Here is a 24993-nt window from a genome sequence, read left to right as displayed (position 1 = left end):
AACAGGCCACTTCTATTTGTTGAAATACCTACTACACAAACAATTTAGAAACTCCGAAACGTATGGACAAATCGGGGTGCGTTTTATATGTTTATATTTAACAAAGAAGTGCCTCTAACCGAACCCCAAGTGTGCAATGCAAAATAATTGTACTGCTTACAAGATAATAATAGGGTTTATAAAAGTTTGGAATCATAAGACACGTTAGGGGTGTGGTCCGAAAACAGGCAGCAAGTTTAAAGTCCAGTAGTCAGAATTTTTGTTTTGTGGGTGTAGCTACATGGCTGGCTGTCTTAGTGCGGGCTGCTGTAACGACAGAGCACAGACCAAGCGGCTTAAGCAACAGACATTTATTTCTTACAGTTTTGAAGGCTACAAATCTCAGCTCAAGGTGCTGACTGACTTGGTTCCTGGTGAAAGCCCTCTTCCTGGGTTACAGATGGGAGCCATTTTGCTCTGTCTTCACACAGGAGAGAGAGAAAGAGAGAGATGTGGTGTCTCTTCTTATGAGGACGTTATTCCTATCACGGGGGCCCCGCCCTCATGACCTAGTCACCTTCCAAAGGCCTTACCTTCAACAATGGGGACTAGGGCTTCAACATACGAATTTGGTGGGGGGGGACGCAATTCAATCTGTAGCATAGCATTTGGGAATCCCATCAACTGTCTTTATTTGAGACCCTTTGTGAATGAAACTTGAGTCAAAGTGCCCCCGCCCCTCCTCTCCAGAGCCTGCCCAGCTTACTTATGTTTCACAAGAATGGAGGACAGAAAGTAGGAAAGGAGAAAGGGAGCTGGGGTGTGAGGGGGTCTGGACACTGGTGATCACATAGATGTGGATACTTCTGTCCCATAGAACACTGGGCAACCAGTAGAAGTGAAATTGAAGAGAAATATTCAATGACCCGAGGAAAGATACAGTCCGTGAAATACTGTTAAGTAAAAAAGCAAGCTTCCAAACTATATGCATGGTGTGGGCTGTGGGAGGCTTACATGCCAGAGCTTGGAAATGGAGGCTGATAGTGTAGCCATCATGAAATGATGTGAGACTTCTAGTTTCTTTGTCGTGCTTTTCCCAAATTTCTGGTTTCCATAAAGAATATTATGGAATACTCATGAATATTGCTTTTGTAATCAGACAAAACATATATATGTTGTTTGAAAATACTAATATGAAAGAAAGGAAGAAGGAAGGAAGGAAGAGGGGAGAGAGGGAGGAAGGAAGGGAGGGAAGGAGCCCATCCCTCCTTTTGTGCTTTGTCGGTTGACTGTCCCTCTGTCCAGGGGCTACAAGAAGGAGGAGACAGGAAAGGACAGAGATGCCAGCTTGGGGGACAGAGGGTACATATAGTCCTCAGGATTGTCCTGTCCCTCGTTCCCTCCCCCTAGTGAGGGGAGGCACAGACTTGGTCTGTGTTGCTAGGTCGTACCAGTCACAGCCCCATTCAGGCAGGCAGGATCCTGGAACCCACAGACTCAGCCTGCAGCCTGCCAGAGACCTGCTGTGTGCTGAGGGCTGCTCGGCTGCACATCCCAGAGGGCTGTTCAGGCTTTGATTCCGTTGTCGAGTACCTAAAACCTCAGTTATTAGTTATGGAGCATTGCTTAGAAGTTTAGCACAGGGCATAATTTTGGTTAATTAGTCGGTACAAACACATACACTGTTTATCAACACAAATGAATTGCATAATGGGTTTGTTTAATTGCCACATGCACTCTCTTTGGTTTTTAGGATAACCAAAAGCTGCACATGGATGTGGCTATACCACACCCCCCCCACCCACACACACACACATACAGATAGACACACACACACACACACACACACACACACAGATAGACAGACACACACACACACACACACACACACACACAGCTCTCCTCTCTTATGGGGCCAGGTGCCTGACTTTTGCTGCTCTCACCCTTCTCCCTCCCCTCCCCCTCCCTCCATCTACCTCACTGTTTCCCTGAGGAGCAGAGGCAGCCAGGAGCTGACACAGACCAGGGCCACATGGTCTTTCTCACCATGGTCTTGCCAGCACCTAACGCATTGGGTGCTTGGTGCATGTTTTCTGGGTGAACGAATGACGACATGAACGCATTCTCAGCACTTCTGGCTCACTCTTGGCCTCTGGGGGCCTGGCCTTGGGCGGGTTACCCTCCTGGCATCACCAACCTTCCCCCAGGGCTGGTGAAGAGGTCTGTGTCTGTGTGCCCTCACCCCCTGGATGGTGCTCTTGCCTAGTGGGTACCAACTCTGGAACGCCTGAGCATCATTTGGGGAGCTTCTTTGGACACCGAGGCTGAAACCCTGGAACCCACCCTGCGATCAGGCACATCTGTGGCAAGTGGCCTTTCTGGGAGGCGGCATTTTACGGTGGCCCTTCCTTTGACAGCCGTCAGGAAGAAAACTGACCGAACTCTTCGTTCCCAGCGCTCAACGGCTCCGGATCGGACTCAATGACTACGTACGGAGACTCCGGTTCTGGGTCCGGAGTACAGAGGAAGGGGAGGAGCAGCTGGGGTTCTCTGGAGGACACGGCCAGCTTGGGTTTTAGATCCAAATCCATCCGGGTTTCACCTTGCCTCTTCTTTCCGAGTGGCAGGGAGGTGTGGGCAGACTCCCCAGAGCCTGCCAAGCACAGGGGTGGGCAGGAGTCTCAGAAGGAGGTGGCCTTGGGGGTTTGCACATGGGGCGGAGGCTGAGGCCGCTGAGGGAGGATGGGATGGGTCTCAGGGCCTCCTCTCCCGGTCCCTGGCTGCCCTCCTCCAACCTGTCCTGCCCACGCCATCCCCAGGCCGAGTGGCCCCTCGCAGGGTGGCCTCTGTCCCCACACCTCTTTCCTCCCAGATGCTGTGTGGGCACAACACTGAGGCCCGGCTGCCCAGGGGTGCCAGGGGGCCGCGTAGGGCCCACTGTGACTGTGGGAGGGGCTAACCTCGCATTACCCTTCCTCCCTCGGTGGCCCATAGGGACACGCTTTATTGTGTTCTGCTGTGGAGCAGTGGCCGGCATGGGACACGTGGCCAATGTCTGCTTCCCACCTACCCGCTCCCCATTTCTGCCCTCGCTCTCACTGCCCTGGGGGGCGGGAGAGAGGGAAGGCTCGGTGACTTCCTGTGGGAGACAGGAAAAGCAGGTGGAGGCAGATCGTGGAGGCCTCGAACCCCTATCTACCTCACCACTACTGTCAGCATTGGGTGAGTCAATAAATTGCCTAGACTGATGCCTGGAACTTGGTAGAATTCGTAATTGTTGGTTCGTATTCCTTCATGATGCGTCTACAATTTCCCTGCAGCGCCTTCCCTTTTCCTGCCCTCTCATCTTTTAAAATTCCTCACACACCTAGCACTTGACCCCTACTGAATTCCTCATTTGTCACAGCAGTCAGGTCTGGTCTTGGTCTTTGTCCGTCAAAAAAAAAAAAAAAAAAAAAAAGGGAAAAAGTAGCAACGGTCAACCCTGATCTTGTGCCAGAACCTCCTTGGCAATCCAATCCTGTCGTCTCTGGCCATCTGTCTCCCTGGCCGTCTGTCCCCTGGGAGGCCACTTCCCAGGCTAGGAAAGTGAAGGCAACACTCTCACACATCTCTATTTTGGACCACATGAAGGGCTCCCTTTTTTGCACAATACCTCCTATTTTCGAATCTGTTACTGTTTGCAAATAAAGTGTCCCAGAACCCCGGGGTGCATGTGGGCAATTTAACAAACGGATCAGAAGCTAATGCTTTTTAAATTTGCAGCTCAATTCCAGAATGTCTTAACTGCAAGAAAATAATTTGAATATTCTCCCCTACATCCCTTCCTCATCATCAGACCATTAAAATAGAATTTTCCTGGATGCAGTTCCTCTATTTATTCTTTTTATATTACTATTAACAAAAAGATGCTTTATCAGCCAACTAAATGGGGCCAACAAAATTAGAGTGAAATGCTTATTTTGTTTAAGCATTAAGACAAATGCATTTCATTGGCACCGGTCTTCATGGCACTGGTTACAAATAATCCCTTGTTGAAAGAACAATTAGGGGCGCCTGGGTGGCTCAGTCGGTTAAGTGTTCCACTTCGGCTCGGGTCATGATCTCACGGTTTGTGAGTTGGGAGCTCCAGGTCGGGCTCTGTACTGACAGCTCAGAGCCTGGAACCTGCTTGGGATTCTGTGTCTCCCTCTCTCTCTGTTCCTCCCCCCACTTGTGCTCTGTCTCTGTCTCTCAAAAATAAATAAACGTTGAAAAAACATTTTTTTAGTAAAAAAAAATAAAAAGGAAGCACAATTTCTGGTATGTGGTTGTTGCTCAATAGTACCTCGACCTTTCTGCAAACCTCCAAGCCGTGACTATACATGTTTAGCTCCGTCCATTCATACACGTACTCACGCAGGCACACACGGGAAATTTGGACACACAGATTTGGGCAGGTTCCTCTCATCCCGGTTCCCGTTCACCTTTAGTCCAGAGGCATGGATGGTTCTTGCTTTACTCTCCGCGTGGACCAGAGCTGGGCTATTTGTGTGAAGGTGCTGTCCTCTGGTGGAAGTTAGAAGACTTGCATGTTTAGCCAAATGAGAGAAATGGCAGTCACCACCGTAAGAGCCCAGGAAATATTAGCGGATCACGTTGTGGTTGTGTTTATTTGATGACTGACGGAGGAAGGGGAAGGGGAAAGTCGAAGAAGACAGAGAAAGAGCAGCCACAGGAAAACCCCCAGAAGAGCCTGGGACAGGGATGAGCACAGAGTGACCTCCAGGAAATATTTGCTGCTAGATTAAAAAGCTAAGCCTGGGGCTGGGGGGTGGGCGCCTAGGTGGCTCAGTCAGTTAAACTTCTGACTTCTGCCCAGGTCATGATCTCACGGTTCGTGGGTTTGAGCCCCACGTCTGGCTCTGTGCTGACAGCTCAGAACCTGGAACCTGCTTCGGATTCTGTGTCTCCCTCTCTTTCTGCCCCTCCCTGTCTCACACTCTGTCTCTCTCTCTCTCAAAAATAAATAAACATTAAGATAATAAATAAATAAATAAATAAAAAGCTAAGCCTGGGGGCTGTAGATTCTGATTCATAGACGGGGGTGGGCTTTGATGGCAGCAACCCAGGTGACCTAATCCTGCACAAGCACTGAGAATTCTGCCGCGTTTCTTTGAAATTTGTCAATATTCACTTCCAGTAGTTGCTTAATCCACCTGCCATGGCTGCAGAGGTGTGAGGCTTCTCTCCATCAGCTCTTTGAGCTATGGCATGGAAGTAGCTGGCCATTTTCCCCTTGAAAGGAAGGAAAGGCTTTAGAGACACAATATGCATTCTTGAACAGTGCGATCTCTGCCCCGGAAACCGCAATTCACCCAGGCATCAATATGCAGGGTACAGGAGCAGTTTCCCTCCGATTCCAAGAAGGAGGAAATAACATGCTTTGCCGGAAGGGGCAAGCCGGGGGGCTGAGAATTTAGTCAGAAGATAATGCAATCATAGGTCAGGATGGACAGGTCTCTGGCACGTTTGCCCATCTGCTTGCAAACCTTGGGAGACTGACTGCTTCTGGCTGCACCTGTTCCTAATTTACTTGTCACAAATGAGAGTGGCACCTCTGCCCAGGACAGAGGCTGTCACTGCGTGGAGAGACGAGGCAGGGTGCTGGCAGGTCCTCTGACGGAGTCTGAAACAATTCTTCAGGCCCCCTTTTCAGCTCAGACCGGAGGAGGAGAAGAATACCAAATCTCACAGAGAGGGTTTTCCTCCAGGGTCATCGTAACATGTTTCTTTGGGGGTATGACCAAAAAAAAAAAAAATTTCTTATTTAACTCTTAGGAAAAATAAAGGATGACTGTACATGTTATGGGTATAGAGATTTAATATAGGAATTAGGGCTGACCTGAAGTGAGAAGAACTGAGGGGGTGAAAGCAGCTGGAAGGTCACGGAGAGACCAGCGGGGGAAGGTCAGCGGGGAGAACAGCCTCAAACACCAAGGTGGCTGCTTCTCTAAAGTTTGGGGAGAAACTGCTACATTTCTTAAGAATCCCTGGGAGATCTGCCAAATCTGGTGCTTGCCAGGAAGCCCGAGAACCTTGTGTCTGGTCTGACCCCTGTGACCTCCTAAGGATAATCGCCTCTCTTCATTTCCACCTTCCAAAGCTCAGGCAAGTTCCTCTCCTTGAAAGAGTAAGCTCCAACGTTACAAGGAAGGGGTTGCGGGAAAGGAAGGTCCGCTAAGAAGTGGATGCTAGTACAGCAAAGTTGACCACTGACGACACAACACAAGCCCCAAGCCCCTACGTTCTTATGTTGACTTCCTCATCATGTGAGACAAGTTATTAATTAATTAACTCAATAAACCTTAAGCACTTTCTGGGTGCCAGGCACCGGGCTAGGTGCTGGAGGCAGATTAACTCTGTAGAATTGAGTCCCGCCCTGCACCAGCTCACATCGCACTAAGAGGGAAGACTGAAGCTACAAACAAAGCATTAGAACGCACAGAAGTTATTAAGGCTGTTCACAAATAGTCCGGCTGTCGCCCAGGCACGTGCTAGGATTGCCTTTCCCCACTTGCTTGGGAGCTGGGAGAGGGCACGTGACTTGCTTTTGTCAACGGAGTGTGGGAGGAAGAGAATGTGTAACTTGCACTGGAAGGTCTAGGAGTAACACACCCTCCACTATGCCATCTTCCACCTGCCATGGTAAACTCTTCTGGATGGAGTTCCTGTCAGCCTGAGGCTCCTGAGAAACTAAGAACAGAGGCCCCAGCCAACCTCAAAGGACATGGAACGTGACGAAGAGGCAAGTCTGTGTAACAAGCCAGTAAGAGTTTGGGGGGTTATTTATGACCACAGCAAAACTCGCCCATGCTACCGACACATAACACGGAGTGAGCGTGATATATTGTGAGGGTGGCTGGGGTAGACGGAGGGATGGTTGCTTCTGGATCAATACGCTGATTGATCATTCGCCACATGTGGCTTTGATTTGGCTCGCTCTCTGAGAAGACCCAGAAGAGCCGATTACTGAGGGAGGTAGAGCAGTGAACAAGACAGGTTCGGAACAACCCTCCTCTCTCCCGCTGTCCTCAGCCACACGGCCCCCTCCCGCTGCTCTGACTTTCGATGACAGCGAATTGATCCATACAAGACTGGTGAGGATCCAATGAGAAAGAGAGTGCTTTTAAAAGATTATTTTAAAATAAGGATCAGGAACAAGAGCAGAAGTGAAAAAAAGAAGTGATAAGAATAGACACCCGCAGGGTCCCAAGGATGTACATTCAAGCAAGATGCATCACAGATTATTCGGGGAGCTTAGCGTAAAGCCCATTTGTAGTGGGTGCAAATTAACTAAAGCACAAAACGCAGAACTGGCACTTTATGACAAGATGATAACAGTTAAGACATTTTTTTTAAGTTTGTAAGTGCGTTCATTTTCTGATCATATATTCTGGCCATACATATATGCATATTTCTGATATATGTGTATTCTTCATATAAATATATAAGAATGAGACCTATTCCTTGCTCTTAAAGTTTAATTTGAGAGAGAGAGAGAGGGTGCACATGCAGGGGAGGGGCAGAGAGAGAAAGAGAGAGAGAATCCAAAAGAGGCTCTGCACTGTCCGCCCAGAGCCTGATGTGGGGCTCGATCTCATGAACCTGAGCCGTAATCAAGAATCAGACGCTTTACTGACTTGAGCCACCCAGGTGTCCTGAGGCCTATTCCTATAGTGGCCTTTGACACTTGATTTTGGATAAGGTAAACTATTTTGCCATTAATCTTAGCTGAATGTGCTTAGAAAGATAAACTGATTGGGGTATATGGTACACCTCAAGTCAAGCATAAATAATTCAGAGATTATCCTTAAAAAGGAAGATAGGAGATCATCCTTAAATAGGCTGCCCTCCAGTGAGGTCCTCACCCCTCCCCGGCTGGCCACCACAACTCCCTAACAGACAGTGGCAGGAGACTGCCCTGGTAGTCCCAGTGAGCCTGTCTTCTAGTACTCACATCTTTGGGTCGTCTCCCCCCTCTCCGCGCCCCCTCCTCTGAGCTAGTCCTGTGATCTGGCTTCTTCACAGAAGGCGGCAGAAGAACATGAAGTGCATTCGCAGCTTAGGCCTTAAGACTGACAGATTCTACCTTTGCACTCTTGGAAGCCCTGAGCAGCCAGGCGAGAATTTTGGCTACCCTGCTGGAAGGTCCCTGTGGAGAAGAGAGGCCCACTGTCCCAGGTCCCCAGCTGACCCCAGCCCCAGCCTACCTTGAGTGCGGGCACAGGGGTGCCACTGACACCCCCACCAAAGCCCCGCTAAATTATAGAACTGTGAGCAAATAAAATGATTGTTGTTTGAAGCCATTGAGTTTTGGGTTGGTTTGTACGTGATAATAGATCAACGAAGCACTAACTTTTCTTAAATCTTATGGGGCTCCCACTTAAGGTTTCTACATGGAATTTTCTCACAATCCCATTTGCCACACCATCTTCTGCTCTAAGTTCTTAACCGGTCAGTCTTGTCATGTACAGTTATATGGGTTGTGCACTGCACCAGGATACCCCACCAAGAGAGCCAATGGGGACTGCTTGCCTGGCCCTCACCTCAAGAGGGCACTTTTTCTAAATTGCATGAATATGTCTTAGTGACTCCCAGAGCTCTGACAAACGGTATTCAGCTGAATCAAATTCAAAGTTGTCGATCTGGCCTCTGAGCCTCCTTTCACTGCCTAATGCCACCTTTGCTCTCCCCTCTAACTTTCCCTCTCACTCTGCTCCTGAATCTTGGCCCAGCCGAGTTAGCCTACCTCCCATCCTGCCTTCCAGTTGGTGGCGGTTCCCAAACTGGGGTTGTGCCTTGTAGGGGCGTCTACAAGTGCAGCCCCCCGCGCTCTGTGCACCCAGGTGCCAGGACAGTTTTGGTCTTGTGAACCTCAGAGGACCTGATGTTTGCTTCCAGGCCCATCTTAAGAGATTTCCAAGCCTGTTAAAGCACAAAGGCACGGCGAAAACATACGTTATTCCATTTTCAGACTCCACATGCAGAGAGGGCCAAGCACGGGGGTGGGGGTGGGGCGCTGCGGGGCTGAGTTTCTCTGCTTCCAGAAGGGCGGTGCTTCATTGGACAGAGGTCCAAAGGCACAGGGTCCTGCGTCTGAGCCACGGGAGCCTGTCTCCAGGGGAAATTCTTTTCCTTTCAATTCATAGCACAGCCCGAAGGCGAAATGTTCCGATACGCCGTGCAAGTGGACCAGAGCGACACGGGATACGCGTTGTCAAACTTTGTAATCTTACCCTTCATTAAATATTCAGCGTGGATGATTTGATCTCTTCCTTTTCTCAGCTCCCCCCTCTTCCTCTGCGTTCCCCCCTTCATTCCTCCTCTCTATTCACCTGCCTTCTGGGAAGTGCTGACTCAGGGTCTCTTTCGTGTCAGGGGCACAGCCAAGGGGGTGTCCAGACCCAGGGCGAGCGGACAGACCATCTGCTTTGACCCAGGATCCTGTAGGCAGAGCGGCTGCAGCCTGGTGGGAGGGGAGAAGCAGCTCCCTCGGGATGCGTGCCCCCCGCCAGGACTACCCAGGTAACAGCGCAGTCATGGTCAGCATTCCCAACTCTGAAGGGGTCAGGTGCTCACTGGCTTTGTGCTGGAAGGGAAGGAGTGCCTGGCCACGTGCCCTCGACGCAGTGGCTGCTCAGCGTCCCCGGGGAAACACAGCACTGTCCGGGGCAGCGGGCTCAACTAGAGATTTCCGTGCCTACCTTTCCTAAGGCGGGCCTCAGCCTGTGACAGCTGCGAATGCTGAAGGTTGAGGGGCCTGGGTGCAGAGTATTTGCCTGCAACGATGGTTTGGCAGCCTTGTGCTGGAAGCCGCAAAAGTAGTACAAGCAGTAATAGTATCTTGATATTAGTGTATAAGTTAATTGACGCTTTTGACTGAGCGGATAGGACATGTTAAGTGCTCCCTCTCTATTGCCTTCTGTCATCATTATAACAACTCGATGAAATGGGTCATAGTGGCTTTTGCAGGTGAGAACACCAAAACCCAGAGTTGAAAAAGCGTTCCTATGCTGGGAGGTGGCAGACCTGGGACCCAGACCTGATTCGAGGGAGGCTCATGCTGGCATTCTCTCCTGCCAATGGCCCTGCCCGCTGGGCCGCGAGCATGGCGGCACGGACTAGGTTGGTGTGGGAGCAGACAGGAGCTCCAACACCCTCGTCCGCACCCCCCGCCCGTGGCCACCACCACCTGGCATTGGCACTGCCGTGGAACAAACCTCCTGGGTCCCTCAGGACCGTTCTGCTGCCGCCTTGGGATTCTGCCCTTGCAGTTTGAGAAATTCTGGAATAAAGCAAGGTTGGATACACTGAGTCACCTTATGCCAATTCTCTGGGGGCTCTAGTCAAGCCTCAAGTCTCTTGATATCTACACAAAGAATGGGTGTGCTCTGTGCTGAGTGAGGAACACAGCTCCAGGACCAGCTGGCTCTTTCCTGTGCACAGCAGGGCTGGCGTGGAGGGGCTGGGCTGGGGGCGGGGACGCAGTCGAAGGGCCCTCCCCACCTATGTGCTTGCCCGGCATTCTCCGTGATGCAAGGGAAGAGCCAGACCTGGCCTGATTTGGGATTTGATGGGCATTTGTAGGGTCCTAGAAATATACTTTTTAAGACCACAAGGTGATTTCACACCCATTTCTTCTGGTGAGGCCATGAGAAAATCTAAATGAGATATAAAGGCAGTTGCTACTTGAGATGAACTTTCTTGAACAGAGACAAAAAATATTTTTGTAGAGAGAAAGTATTCTCTCCCTTCAACTCCCTGAGCAGGAGCTCTGGAGAGAGGGGTGGCTTCGAGGCTGCTTTGGTAAGGAGGTGAGAGTCAGCTAGCTGGGCACTGCCTACTGCCAACGTCATGTTCTTTTGTATTCACGAGATGCTCTGCAAGTGATGTCACTAGAATTGTCCATCAATTTTTTTTTTTTTTTGTAAGGTTGGTCCTTAGGAAGAATCTAGCCAGGAAGTAGGAGCAGAGAGGAGAAAAATATAGAAGGTACTTTCATTCCCTTTGGGCTCAAGAGGTTAGGTTCTTGGGACGTTCTGGATATGATATAGATCAGACTGCATTTAAAAAAATTTTTTTTAACATTTATTTTTGAGAGACAGAGAGAGACAAAGCATGAGAAGACGAGGGGCAGAGAGAGAGGGAGACACAAATCTGAAGCAGGCTCCAGGCCCCAAGATGTCAGCACAGAGCCCGACGCGGGGCTTGAACTCACGAACCCTGAGATCATGACCTGAGCTGAAGTCGGATGCTTAACTGACTGAGCCACCAAGTCACCCCTACACTTCATTTTTTGTCTATTTAAACCTTTTCTAAATTTATGTCTCATCGTAAGCCCACTGGCACAGAAGCGACTGAGAAAGGTCACAGTCCCTGGATTCCTCTAGGAAGAAGTTCTGTCCGTTCTTGTCTATCCTCAGTGCTTCGATATTGTGCTTGTGCGGAGCCAGAGAAATGGGCAGGACAGAGACCTCAGAGAGTGTGACGTCAAGAGTCCATGGCACCGAGGGGGCAGTGGGGCTTGAAGAAGGAGGGTTGGGTCTGAGGACAAGTTTCTCACTCACCGATTTAGACCTTAGGTAAGTCTCCCAACTGCTCCAGGCTCACTTTCTTCACCTGTGAATTGAGGACCAATAATGACAATGGAAAGGACTCTTCTGTCCCAAGGAAGCCATGACAGTTCAATAAATTAATGTGTGTGGAGGCACTTGATCAGCCCTGATGCCCTCTGCTACTGTACAACGGTAAGCGCTCCTGCACGTTCAGGGGCATGGGGTCACAGGGTCAACATCGTGTCTGGAATGCCACGCAGGGAACCCGTGCTTAGTACGAAGATACTTACGATGTCCTTTGCTAGCTGCATTTCAAAAAGCATAGCCATCGCTCTGAAGCAGGATATACACATTATTTTAGTTTTGTTTTTGTGTCACAGACCTCTCCAAGTGTCTGACAAAATGCCTGACGCTTTCTCTCTCTCTCTCAAACCAACCAGCAAACAGAACAAAAGTCCGGCAAAAATAAACCGTGCTGATACATCCAGGAACACTTCCCATTCGGTGTCTGGGGTCTCATCGTCTTCCTCTAAGAGCTGTCCCAGCTTCAGCAAATGCCTGTGCTAGAGATTTAGAGGCGTCAGTCCTCTGAGTAAAGAAGGGAGAGAAATAGACTGTATGGAGAAACGAACGTAATGATGACGTTTGCCATTTGCCGGAGAAAGATCCTAGCGGGGACATCCCTGAGATTCTAATGTATTCAAATGATGCTCTTGGAAAAGCAGTTGATGTCTGATCATGACTAGTCTATTGAAATGAAAATGTGTTCAAGCCGAAGGACTGAACACCCCATGCACACGGCCACCCTCGGCTCACTAAGGCTTTTGTGCAGAAAGTTGTCCCGATATCTGAATCCTCCCGTTTCCACAATGGGCTGCTATCCGGTAACCGTGGCGAGGTCTCGTTACGGCAGGGCGAGGCGCCTCCAGGACGCCCGCATGCCTGCTCAGAGCCCAGCTTATCGAAGATCTGAGAGCCTCCTGCCAACGGCCCTGGCCGCGTCCACCCTGGCCTCTCTCAGGGGACTGGATTTTACCTCAAGCAACACACGATTTTTGGCTTCGTGGTGTTTCTGCAAAGGAGGATTTCATTTTGGATGTGAGGCGTTCGGGACCAGAGCCAGCTCGGCCAAGGTGGAGATGTGAAGGTCCGCGCCAAGATCAAATCGAACGGAGTGAGACCGTGTCCAGAAGTGGAAAACGAACAGGAAAGAAAACAGCTGAGCAGAAGCAGCTTTGCCACGCTTTCCGCATCCAGCTGGAGCCTTCGATGGAAGAGCGCGGAAGGTATTTGCATCCGGTGGTGCTTGAAGGCAGCCGGGGCCCTTGCTTTTAAACTCCCAGGGCACGTCCTCGTATTCCCGGGTGGTTGATGGCATCTTGGTCATTGGATGTAAACGTCCCCCCCACGAGAGATGCCCCGGCTGCCCGCCTGACCGAGCCCACACTCTCCGGGATTGCAGAGACCCGAGGCCTCCTGGAAGGCGGATGGCGGGAGGCCCGTGCGTTGGCACCCCTGCCCCCAGCTAGATCGAGTGGCAGGGCGCAGGTGGCTGGAAGGCACCCGCAGAGGGAAATCGAGCACCATGCTCAGAAAGCTGCACTCCCTCTTTAACCCCGGCCCGCAGAGGAAGGCGGAGGTGGCCGAGAGTGCCTTCTACGACCGAGCCAGCCCCGCGGTGAGGCTGACCCTCAGCAGCTCCGTGTACGTGGTGGGGGACCACGGGGAGACGTTCAGCGAGTCCTTAAAGAAATACAAAAGCACCGGCAGCATGGACACCAGCCTGTACTACCTGCAGCAGGAAGGGGACCGGGCGTGGCTGTACTCCCGCACCCAGGACTGTTTGCAGTATCTGCAGGAGCTGCTGGCCTTGCGGAAGAAGTACCTCTGCAGCCTCCAGGACCTGAAGCCGCACGGCGCCCAGGGCGTCTCCTCTACCTCCTCCAAGTCTTCCAAGAGGGCGGAAAAGGCCCCTGGCCAGTCCACCTCCCAAGAAAGAAAGGTAAGTGCTGTTGAGATGTACACTCTGGATGAGAATTCATCCAAGAGCCTCGGACGCGAGTTGGAACCTTGTCTCTCCGCCCCCATCCACACACAGCCTAACGAGTCTGCACATTCGGAGCAGTGCCTCAGTCATCCTGAGAGGCTTTGCCGCCACCTCCTCCAACTGGGGAAGGGTGGCTGGTCCCAAGCTGATTCTTTTCCGGGAGGAGGCGATGGGGAGGGGCAGTTAGCGGTATGGACAGAGCAGCCTGCGGGGAGGGCTTGGGCCTCGGTGCCAGGGGGTCCCGCGTTTGCATCGTGCCTCTGTCATTTATCGCCCGCTTTATGGACGAGAGAGCGCTCGCGTGGCCTCCAAAAATCCCCGGGGAAAAGTGACATCTTCATGAGACCTAGATGGTTTCCAATAACCAGGCGTTTGGCTGCATGGGAGCCAAGCAACTGGGGGACTTGTTCCACCTCCACCTTGGGCCCCAGGTGTGCTGGGGACTCAGGCACAGCCTCGAGGGCCCGTGACATCCAGGAGACTGCCTTGTTGGGCCCTGGAGGCTTCAGGCCCGGACACCCCATGCGGGAAATTAGTGCAAATAACTGGCAGTTATCTTGTTCGTACCTATTGTGGTCTTTGTACACATCATCTTTCTTGGAGCCATCTAGTAATTCTGGAAGGTCAGATGGGAGAAACTCCCATGTCATGGCAGAGCAAGCCGAGACTCGGTGACCTGCTCTGATAGGACCTCCAATTCATTAGGGGACTCATTCCTTCGTTCAATTTTTTTCTTTTTTTTTTTCTTTCAAATGCCTGAGGTTTCAGGCTGTTTTAAGTTCCCATCAGTTGCTTCCCTGACGACTGCACTCTAAGGTGCTCAGAGCGGACCTGTCTTTCCCACGTCCGGTCTCCCCCCAGTGGGTCCTGTGAGCTGAGCAAGCCTCATTAACGCTGAATGACTGATCGGCCTGCTCCCAAATCCCTAGGGCTTGGCCTCGCCCGACCGGTTTCAACTGTCTGTACTTTGCCCCCGGGGTGGGCAGTTGAAATAATCACTTCAACTCCCAAAGTAGGTCAGTGTCCCAGTACCTAGCCTTCCGTTCCAGGACTGACCCTGTGGCCAGCCAGCTGCAGATTTGGGAGCCAGACACCCCTCCTTCCGGGTCACCTCCCATGACAGAAAGGGCTGCAGCGCGTTCTGGACTCCCTTCCAGCTTCGATACCCTGAGGGGTCTAGGCCCTGGTTAGATTCCCTCCAGGCACTGCATTTTCCTGAAGGGATGGGGTTCTCTCTTCATAAAGCCTCGTTCCCTACGTCCACGCGCTCCTCTTCCAGTTCAGCTGTCTGAAGATACAAGAAGGGCTGAGGGGCAGAGCCACCAGCTCTGGCCGAACGGGAACGGCTGTCAAGGGAATGACACGCCTGGACTTCCTCAGGAGGTACCTCTTGCCATGGTGGAACCAGAAAAAAAAACAAAAAAACAAAAACAAGTCTTAAACTGGCTCTGAAGGCAGTCAGCTAAAACTGAACGTTAGTTCTGAATGTACCGGCTGTGGGCCTGTGTCAAGCTCGGTTGGCCCCTCTGGGCCTCCGTTTCTGCAGCGTACAAATGGAAATGAGAATATACCTTGTGGGGAAAAAGCAAGGGCCTGCCTGTGACAGACATAGGTGGTCCAGTGTTTACCAACTCTGAAATGCAATGTGTGGGGGGCTTTTGAGCCACCTGCAGACAAGTGGTCTCCTTTGTGGCTCCTCAAGAAAGAGCTATATGCTGGGTGTGCCAGGGGAATAATGGTGCCATCTCCGTGGCTAGCAAGTGTGGCCCGTGGCTGCCTGGCTCTGTGCGTGGCAGGGGCAGGGGCCCAGAGAGCTCCTTTCTTCCGGAATGTCATCACCTTCCTGCGTCGGTAGAAAACGCCTGCCGATGCTCGGGTTCAGGGCGAACACCGTTCGCTTCCCTGACTCCCTGCTGTGGGTGGACTTGTGTCTCCCCAAAATCGTGTGTTGAAATCCTGACCCCCCCCCCCCCGGACCTCAGAAAGTAAACTTATTTCGAAATAGGCCGGTTACAGATGTAATTAGTTAGTTAGATTGATTGCAGGCATTAGGGTGGGCCCCTAATCTGACACCACTGGGGTCCCTATAAGAAGGGGAAGTTGGGACCCACATGTGCACACGGAGACCCCCAGGCGAGGTCTGGAGTTGGCTGCCACAAGCCGAGGGCCCCCCAGAAGCTGGGTGGGACCTGGGAGTGCTTTCAAAGAGAGCCTTGCGCTGACAAGATCGTGGCCTCAGACTTCTGGCGTCCGGACTGAGACAATAAGTTTCTGTCGCTCTAAGCGGCCCGGCTAGTGGTACTTTGTTCTGACAGCCCTAGGAAAAGAGGCCAGCCCTCCATAGAACTAGCTGTTTCTCTTCTCCTCTATTAGTCTAAACACATCTGTGTTCTGGCATTTATCCCCTCCTGTGGCGGGTTAGCATGCGCGTCTCCTCTGGGGGACGGCGGCGACCTTGGGGAGCTTGAGGAAGCGGACACGGGTTCTTCGTTGTTTTTCTGTCCGCAGGGCGCAACAAGGAATGCTTCCTGGTCACTTAGGGATGCTTTGTAAACTTTAAGTCTGGTCTTCCGTGCGTAGATCCTGGAAGGGCTGGCCCCCACGTAGGGAGCGGGCAGTGTTCTCTGGGCATCACGGCACCACGCAGACTCCTCTCCCTCCCCACAGACACCAGCCCCCGGCCTTGGCAACAGAACTTAAGGTCCCCTGTCCATCTCTCTTTTCCGGAAAGGTAACGGCTTTTAGGCTATTCCATTTAAAACTCCCAGCAAGAAATATCGTTTAGGTATTGACCCAGTTGACTCAATAACAACCAAAACAAACATTTCATGAAATGCACGCATTCCTGTTCTCTGTTTGGTCCTCTGATTTTTTTCAAAACCTTCCATAGTCTTCTTGTCTGTTTTTGACTTTGGTCATGACACAGTCACTTTATTTCACAGGCTACTACAGGGTCAAGACCCACAGTTTCGGACACCCCAGCGTCAAGGCATTCCAGCAGGGCCTGTGGAAATGTCAACAATCTCTAAGGCGTGAGGCAGCAGGGTGCCAAATGGTCTGTGGTCCCAGCGCCTTGGAGATAAGAGAGACGGGATGTACCCACATAAATAGATGGGAGGAGGAAGTGAGCACAGTCCAGAAGTGAGGCGAGCCTGGGGTGGGTGTGGAAGCCCCTCCTGGGTCCCTGCATGGGGGAGGTCGTGGCCAGGCTCTGTGACAATCTGCTCCTCCCTCAGAATAGATGATTACAAAAGTGAGCAAAACACACAGTTTGCAACATTTTGAAATCAGAACAAAACCCCACATCTGAGGATTTTTGTGTCAGTCTTGGGTATGAGCTGTAGTTTGAGACTGTGTAAATGTCCAAGTGTTAGAATTTCTGACACATGGGCACCTGGGTGGCTCAGCTGGCTGAGCGTCCAGCTTCAGCTCAGGTCACGATCTCATGGTTTGTGAGTTCGAGCCCCGCATCGGGCTCTGTGCTGACGGCTCAGAGCCTGGAGCCTGCTTCCGATTCTGTGACTCCCTCTCTCTCTGCCCCTCACCCACTCACATTCTGTCTCTGTCTCTCTCAAAAATAAATAAACATTAAAAAAAAAAAAAAAAGAAAGAAAATAGATGTTCTTCCTGGGGCACCTGGGTGGCTCAGTTGGTTGAGCGTCCAACTTCGGCTCAGGTCATGATCTCACAGCTCAGGAGTTCAAGTCCCGCTTTGGGCTCTGTGCTGACAGCTCAGAGCCTGGACCCTGCTTTGGATTCTGTGCCTCCCTCCCTCTCTGCTCTACCCCCACTCACGGTCTCTCTCTCTCTCTCTCTCTCTCTCTCTCTCTCTCTCTCTCAAAAATAAATATAACATTAAAAAAAGAAGAATTTCCAACACAGTGCAAAATTCATGTGGCAGAAGGAGAGCCTATTTGAAATGGGTCCTGTCCTGGAACATAGAGTTTCTGAACCAGTAAGGTAAAGTCACTCAACCCCCTGCCCTGGGCACCTTGGGGGTTCCTGCCAGTGAAGACGAGTAGTGCCGATCTCCTCCCCACACCGCCCTCCTCCCCCACCACCGCTGCTCCTCTGCCACAGCCCAGGCACCATTAGGAACAATCTGCAACTATTCCTGACTTCTAATCATCCTCTAAACCCAATATGTGGAGTATTAGCCCATTCTACAGGTGAGAAAATGGGCTCAGAGACAGTAAGCGATTTACGTGAGGTCGTGCACCTGATGAAGAGAGAGCCAGGATTTAGACCCAGTGTGTGTGTGTCTGAGCTCACACTCTCGTCAATGTAGCCTCAGCGCCTCTCAATCAGAAACCGTATTTTGAGCTTGTATAATATACATCGATGGGGGAGTGTGCACCTCAGGATGAGGTAAGCAGGTCTCTATCCTGCACGCCTGGGTCAAGGGGAGTCATCAGAGAGGAACCCGCGTCCTACTCTGCCTGGATTTTGTGCTAGGGTAAAGCTCTCTCATGGGAGCTGGATGGTTTAGTACTCCCTTGTCCAGGAGAAACCCCGGCCAGAAGCATGCCCAGAAGGCACGTATCAAGTTCTCTCCTCCCCACAATCCATGAGTCAAATTCCCCTCCATCTCCCTTCACCTTCCCTACACATGGCTACTTCTGAGTCCATTTTTATTCTTGGCCTCTGTAGCATTGAAATCCTGAGTTTGTAGTGCCTACTCTCGTACGAGGAAGAAAGCTGGGGAAACAGCGTGAGCACAGCTACAATGGGAACTTCACGATGGGACGGATGTGCCCTCAAATCATTTCAATAGAAATAGATTTTCATTCTTTCTAACTCATTCTACAAAGTATCTCAGGTGAGCCCCATGCCAGCAGAAAGAGTAGCAGCAGAAACTGAAAAGTTGGGAGAGACTAAAACACCAACAGAAAATCAACATAAAAACTCAAAAGGCTACGCAGATCGTACAGCTAACTCAGCGACCACAGATGAGCTTTAGATCTGGTTCTGCACCTCTTGGATGCTACAATAAAAAGAGAGCTGGACTCACTGAACAATTCTGAGAGGAACAATCATACCCTTTGGTTAGTGGAAAGGAGATTTTCCCCAGCTTTAAGTCCCCAAATTGTTCATATGGGACCTGATGAGAAAACCATGTGTGATGTGGTTTGTAATACCCTCAATCGTATTTACATAACAACTCATCAACAGACATGTCCGTCCTTCCTTCCTTCCTTCCTTCCTTCCTTCTTTCTTCCTTCCTCCCTCCCTTTTCTTTCTTTCTTTCTTTCTTTCTTTCTTTCTTTCTTTCTTTCTTTCTTTCTTTCTTTCTTTCTTTCTTTCTTTCTTTCTTTCTTTCTTCTTTCTTTCTTTCTTTCTTTCTTTCTTTCTTTCTTTCTTTTCTCTTTCTCTCTTCTTTCTTTCTCTCTCTCTCTCTCTCTCTCTCTCTCCCTCCCTCCCTCCCTCCCTCCCTCCCTCCTTCCTTCCTTCCTTCCTTCCTTCCTTCCTTCCTTCCTTCCTTCCTTCCTTCCATTCTCCATCAATACATATTGTTGTCAGAAACAGGGTGTGTGCCAGGAACTGTTGTAAATACAGGTGAGCAAGTCAAAGTCCCTGTCCTCATGGGTGGTCACTCTTGTGGGAAAGCTAAGGCACTAAACCAGTGCACCTGTTTCTGGTGGTGACTCCTCGGAGCCCCCGCTGTGACAGCCCTGTGCTGCATCTTAGTGAGGGTCCAGAGAATGGCGCCTGGGTACCTAAGTTCTGCCCGTCCCTTTTGGACCCAGCAGAGAATTCAGATGCCAGAGGTGTGGGTGAACCCCACGCCCTCCCAAAGATCTTTGTCCAAATCCTTTGAAGACGTGGAGCACTCACAAGAGAAAAAGATTTGCGAAAAGTAAAAAGCTGTCCTGTTGTGTTTCTTGCTGTTTTTCCCTCTCATATCCGCATCCCTGAAAGTGAGTTGCTCCCCTCGCACTCTGTTTTGGGGTCTTGCCTGGGACATGACTGGCCTCTGCCTCTGTGTTTCTCCCCTCCCCTGGTTCTCTAGGAAATTTCTTCCAGCTGCTGGGAGGGGCTCTGGGTTATTTGACTTCTCTCTTTCCACTCCTCATAAAAACCACTTCTCTCAGCTTGGATTTATTTTTTGAAATAATAGCTTTAATTTACATACCATGAAACTCACCCTTTCAAGTGCACTACTGAGTGGTTGTTAGTACATTCGGAGTTGTGCAACCCATTGCCACTAATTCTAGAACGTTTCATCACCCATTTTGGCTTTTTGTGTGTGTGGGCGGCAAAATAAACATAATATTTACCATTTTCAACATGGCACTTCTTGGCACCTTAAGTGAGTGCTTTTTAGTGTCCTGATTATGAGTAACGAAGTGTATTGCAATTAATGAATTCTTAAGAAATTGACTGTTTCTCTTTGGATGATTTTATGTAAATTTCTTTTAAAGAGAGATGTGGGCACCTTTCAAATTGCTAATTGTCAGACAATAACCAGAGTTCTTCACACTAGTTTTTCATGAATTTCTCCAAATGATTGTTTCCACAAGCCCATAATAATTCACCCAGAAGACTATTAAGCCTGAGTTAATATATTTCTTAGAACACTTTATGAAATATATCAGTAGTACACCAGAAAATGAATCCATTAAGAGGTCAGGGAGGCTCTAAAAAGACTTCATTTAGGAATCAGGAGAATGCTTTTATCCAAGGTCTGACAATTATTTCTTTATTTCTTTAAAAGGTAAAAGCCTTTTCTCGTAGAATAAACTTTATTTATTTATTTATTTATTTTTATTTTTTTTTTTAAATTTTTTTTCAACGTTTTTTATTTATTTTTGAGACAGAGAGAGACAGAGCATGAATGGGGGAGGGTCAGAGAGAGAGGGAGACACAGAATCGGAAGCAGGCTCCAGGCTCTGAGGCATCAGCCCAGAGCCCGACGCGGGGCTCGAACTCACGGACCGCGAGATGGTGACCTGGCTGAAGTCGGCCGCTTAACCGACTGCGCCACCCAGGTGCCCCTCGTAGAATAAACTTTAGAAAGCTTCACCACATTAGCCATGTTTTCAGTGTAGAATTCACTGGCAATGAAGCACACTCACAGTGTTGCGTAGCCCGCAACTCTCTATCCCCAGAACTTTTCCGTCATCCAAACAGAGAGTCTCTACCCAAGAAACGATAACTCTCCATTTTCCTGCTCCTCCCACTCCTGGTAAGCCCTATTCTACTTCTTGTTTCTCTGGCTACTCCTACTCTAAACATCCCATATACATGGAATCGTACGGTATCTGTCCTCCTGCGCCCGGCTTCTGTCGTTGAGCATGTTTCCAAGTCTCATCCATGTTGCTGCAGGTGTCAGAACTGCCTTCCTTTTGGACAGCGGAGGAGCCCGGGTTTTGGTGGGTGGTGAAGAGGGACAGCTTGAGAGTAGGCTAACTCTGACCAGAGTGCTTGTTAGCATTTGGGGTCCTCACTGAGGACAGCTGCCCACACCGTTAGGGCCAGATAAACAGGAAAACAGCAGGCATCCTTCCCTGTATGAGAACTGGGCCATGTAAATGGATCCCAGTCTAGGTGGAGCACAGAGAAGAGCTCAGGGAGGCTGGCCACACACTCTAGGCTGGCCCAAGGAGGCCATTGGGGGTAGGTTGCCGTGCCCCATGGAACACTGCCCAGATGATTTGGGCTGGACATTTTCTGAAGCCAGGAATGTCAGTCCCCCACCACGGCCAGAAGAAATGTTATTAATTCTCCTGTGGGTCATTTAGTTCTGAGCAGCTTGGATTCCTGATGTGTCTGCCTCGACGAACTGGCTGCAAATGCACACCCGTCCCTGCACCCTACCTCACCCTCCCTACCTCACCCCAGCCAAAGAAATTCGTCTGCTACAATGGTTTGAAAAGAGCCAATGGAATTCTAGAGAATGACTGCCCAAAGTGATTGATGTTTATTTAAAGTAGCTTTATTCTGGCAATAGTTTGCTTTCAGAATCAATTTTCTATTGAGGCCATGCAATCCTGCCTCATCGAATAAGACCATGTCAACTTTTGACCATGTCAAATAGAAGATTTTTTTCTCCTCTATGGCAGGAGGAGCTGAATCCAATTCATCTAAAAAGACTCCAGGTCACCTGTGTATAATATGTCTGTATAATTTCATATGGGATAGAAAGCAGGTTCTAGATCGGTTTTCACACCTCTAGGGATTATTTTTCAGATCTGTGGGGAAGACTTTATGCAAACGGTGATATTAAAATGCAGGTTTTCTGTGAGCATCAGTTACTGGGAAAGTCTCTATCACTTGGCCGAAGTCTGGTTTGCAGATTTGAAAGGCACTACTAATTCGATATGAGCTGCAAAGAATATTCTATTTTGCTTGGCAGAGCTCTCCACAAGATGACAAACAGTATAACAATGATTGATAACAAAGCGTATAATTCCTGTAGCCCCTCTCAGTCAGACCACAAGATGGGTAATTACATTCCCCAATCTATTTTCCAGGCACGTGCTGTTTGCTCAGCCCAGAAATAATAACTTCCTCCTCCTTTTTTCCTCTCCAACCACACCCTGTACACCTGGCTACCTTCTTGTCTTTCAACAGCAGAGAAAGCACTTCCCCAGGAAGCCATTTCTCACATCCATAATCTAAGACAGTGGATTTCCCCTCCTCCTGTGTCTGACCCGCATCTCAACACATAGCACTCAGCCCCCAGCACTCAGCACTCAGTACCCAGCACTGTAATTGTCTGTTCATTGGCTATTTCTGCTACTGGCCATGAGCTCACTGAGTGGGGCCACTGTGTCTTGTTTACCTTTTAATCTCCAACCTCCTGCACGGCTCGAAGCACGTAGCGGACATTCAATAAAGCAACAACCCGAGAAACTCCGACTGTAGTTTAAGAAGGTTTAAGAAGAAAGTTGTTACAAAATTCGGTGGCAGATCTAGAAAAGTAGTTGTTCTGTTGCTTTCGCCGAGTGCAAATGTATCTCTTATTTTTAGAGGCGTAGAATATAGTTTGAACATATTCATGTGGAATCATATCCTAATAACGAAAACATCCAGTGTGTAATGGGTCAGAGTTCACCATCAAAAGGACACTTCGGGCAAACTTTAAAAAAAAAATGTTTGGATGATAAGATTATATTTGCTCATTAGATGAAATTTATAAAATCCAGAAGAGTGTAAGGAATAAAATAAAAACAACTTGGAATCTTATTTAGAGTTAGTCACTATACAATGTTTAGGTAGATTTTCTTCCAATCATTTATTTCCTGTATATTTGTCCATATGTATATTAGGGCTGTCTGCTAAAACAAAGGATGCTTATTTTAAATTTGAATTTAAGATAAGTGATGGAGTTTTTTTTTTTTTTTTTTTTAGTATAATTATGTCCATGCAATATTTGGTACATATTTATACTAAAAAATTATTCATTATTTATATGTGAAATTGAAATGTAATTGCTGTCCTATAGTTTTGTTTTGCTTTTGTTTTTGTTTTTTTGAGAGAGAGCAAGAGTGTGAGTGGGAGAGGGGCGGAGAGGAAGAGGGAGAGAGAGAGAATCCCAAGCAGGCTCCACGCTGTCAGTGAGGAGCCTGATGTGGGGCTCGAGCCCACAAACTGTGAGATCATGAACTGAGCCGCAACCGAGAGTTGAACACTTAACTGACTGGGCCACCCAGGCTCCCCTGCTGTTCTATATTTTTATTTGCCAAATGTGACAACCCTAATGTATGTGTATGTATGAATTTACTAAATTTCATTATGCCATATACTTCTTAATAATCTCCTTTTAGTTAACATTGCATTTTGTGGATTCTTTCCCTCTCATTGAGTGTTTCTGATTATTTCATTTATTTGAGAGAGACAGAGACAGCATGAGTGGGGGAGGGGCCGAGAGAGAAGGAGAGAGGATCCCAAGCAGGCTCTGTGCTGTCAGCACAGAGCCCAAGGCGGGGCTTGAACCCACGAAGACGAGAGATCATGACCTGAGCCAGAACCAAGAGTCAGATGCTTAACCGACTGAGCCACCCAGGCGCCCCGGTAGTTCCATTTTTAAAAACCCAACTCTTCTGTCAATCAGCAATGTATTTTGACATGAAGGGGGAAGTGAGAATCCACCCTGAATTTTCCCCAAATGGCAAAGTTGCCCAACACCGTTTATTGACAAGTCCATCCCTTCTCCCACTGGATTGTAATGGCTCACTGGCTGCACGTGTATGCTTTGTACTATGCGTCAAGGTTATTAGTTCAGTTTAATCAGGCGTCTAACTGTTTTATAATTGTGAGCCAATTTTTTCGCTCCGTGTTTTGTTCAAGTGGAATGATCACTTAGATGGCATGTAAGGTGAGCGGCTACCAGGTATTGGCAAAAGAAACAATGGTCTAAAGATGAAAAAGCAGTGAGGAAAAAGACCAAGCCTATGAGCCTGTGAGCCTACAATCTCCAATGTCAAAGGCAGAAGATGTGAGGCTACACTTCCAAAACGATTGCAATGTGTGGTTATGACAGGTAATGCCAAAGTTGAGTTACACTAGACTTGGTGACGAACTTTTTCCTGCTTTTTATCCCTTTGGGCTGACTTTCTCAGCTCTCTTGTCTGCTTTGCCAATTTTTTTCCTCCAGCTCAGGCAAGTGTGCCATTTAGCTTATCTGTTGAAAACATGTATGTGGGTATATGTATGTATGTAATTATATTTCAATGATTATACCTTTTTTTCATGTTGCTTTTTCTTTGCTTCTCAAAGCTTCAGTTATGTGTCATAAACACCCATTCTTTCTTTACAACCTGCCTCGATTATGGGTACACACTTCCTTAGGTGTTAGTGGAATATAAAAGGGATAAGGTAAGTATCACTTTGGACTTGGTCTTAAATATCCATTCCAAGGATTACAGAAGGCAGAGAAGATGTGTAAGAGATTTTAGGGTTTGGCCTCAAAAGCTTATTATTATTATTATTATTAGTAGTAGTAGTAGTAATGTTAAGTTGCTTGTGGATAAACTTGAGCTGTTTTGTATTTAATTTCACCCAGCTGAATGGCCCGAGGAGAAATGATCTCTCCAATCCAGACTAGTTCCCCATTTGATCCTGGAAATTTCACTGTGATATACTGACATCCATATTCCCAGGTATTATATGCTCAAGAGAGTATTATCAGTACTCCACAAAAATAAGGAGTACGGAGTTCTTAAAATTTGCCAGTTGAATCCTAAAGGACACATTAGTAACATGCAAACTGATTCAAGAATGCAAACATTAGGTAATGGCACGTATGTGGCAGCATATATTCGTTCACTCAGTGAATAATTACTACCCTGTGCCAAGCACTGAAATAGGTACTCAGCATTCATACGTGAAAAGGCAGTCTGTCTGCCCGGACACAGCCCAGGGTCT

At 48.9% G+C, this 24993-nt stretch overlaps 1 protein-coding gene and 1 long non-coding RNA gene across 2 annotated transcripts in view; one reads left to right on the top strand and one right to left on the bottom strand.

The window, feature by feature from the left end:
* Window positions 1-335: 335 nt before the first annotated feature.
* The window catches only part of LOC131486208 (uncharacterized), a 27265-nt gene continuing 2607 nt past the window's right edge, over window positions 336-24993 (bottom strand). The window contains exon 2 of the long non-coding RNA XR_009249238.1: window positions 336-460. This is a non-coding gene — a long non-coding RNA (uncharacterized LOC131486208). The remainder of the gene's footprint in view (window positions 461-24993) is intronic.
* The window catches only part of C1H13orf42 (chromosome 1 C13orf42 homolog), a 25593-nt gene continuing 13428 nt past the window's right edge, over window positions 12829-24993 (top strand). Inside the window, exon 1 of the mRNA XM_058686344.1 lies at window positions 12829-13578. Coding sequence (XP_058542327.1) covers window positions 13162-13578 — 417 coding nt within the window. The 5' untranslated portion in view covers window positions 12829-13161. The remainder of the gene's footprint in view (window positions 13579-24993) is intronic.

Source organism: Neofelis nebulosa, chromosome 1 (assembly GCF_028018385.1).
Source record: "Neofelis nebulosa isolate mNeoNeb1 chromosome 1, mNeoNeb1.pri, whole genome shotgun sequence".
In the NCBI taxonomy this organism is placed as follows: Eukaryota; Metazoa; Chordata; class Mammalia; order Carnivora; family Felidae; genus Neofelis; species Neofelis nebulosa.
This window is presented reverse-complemented; position numbering and strand designations above follow the sequence as displayed.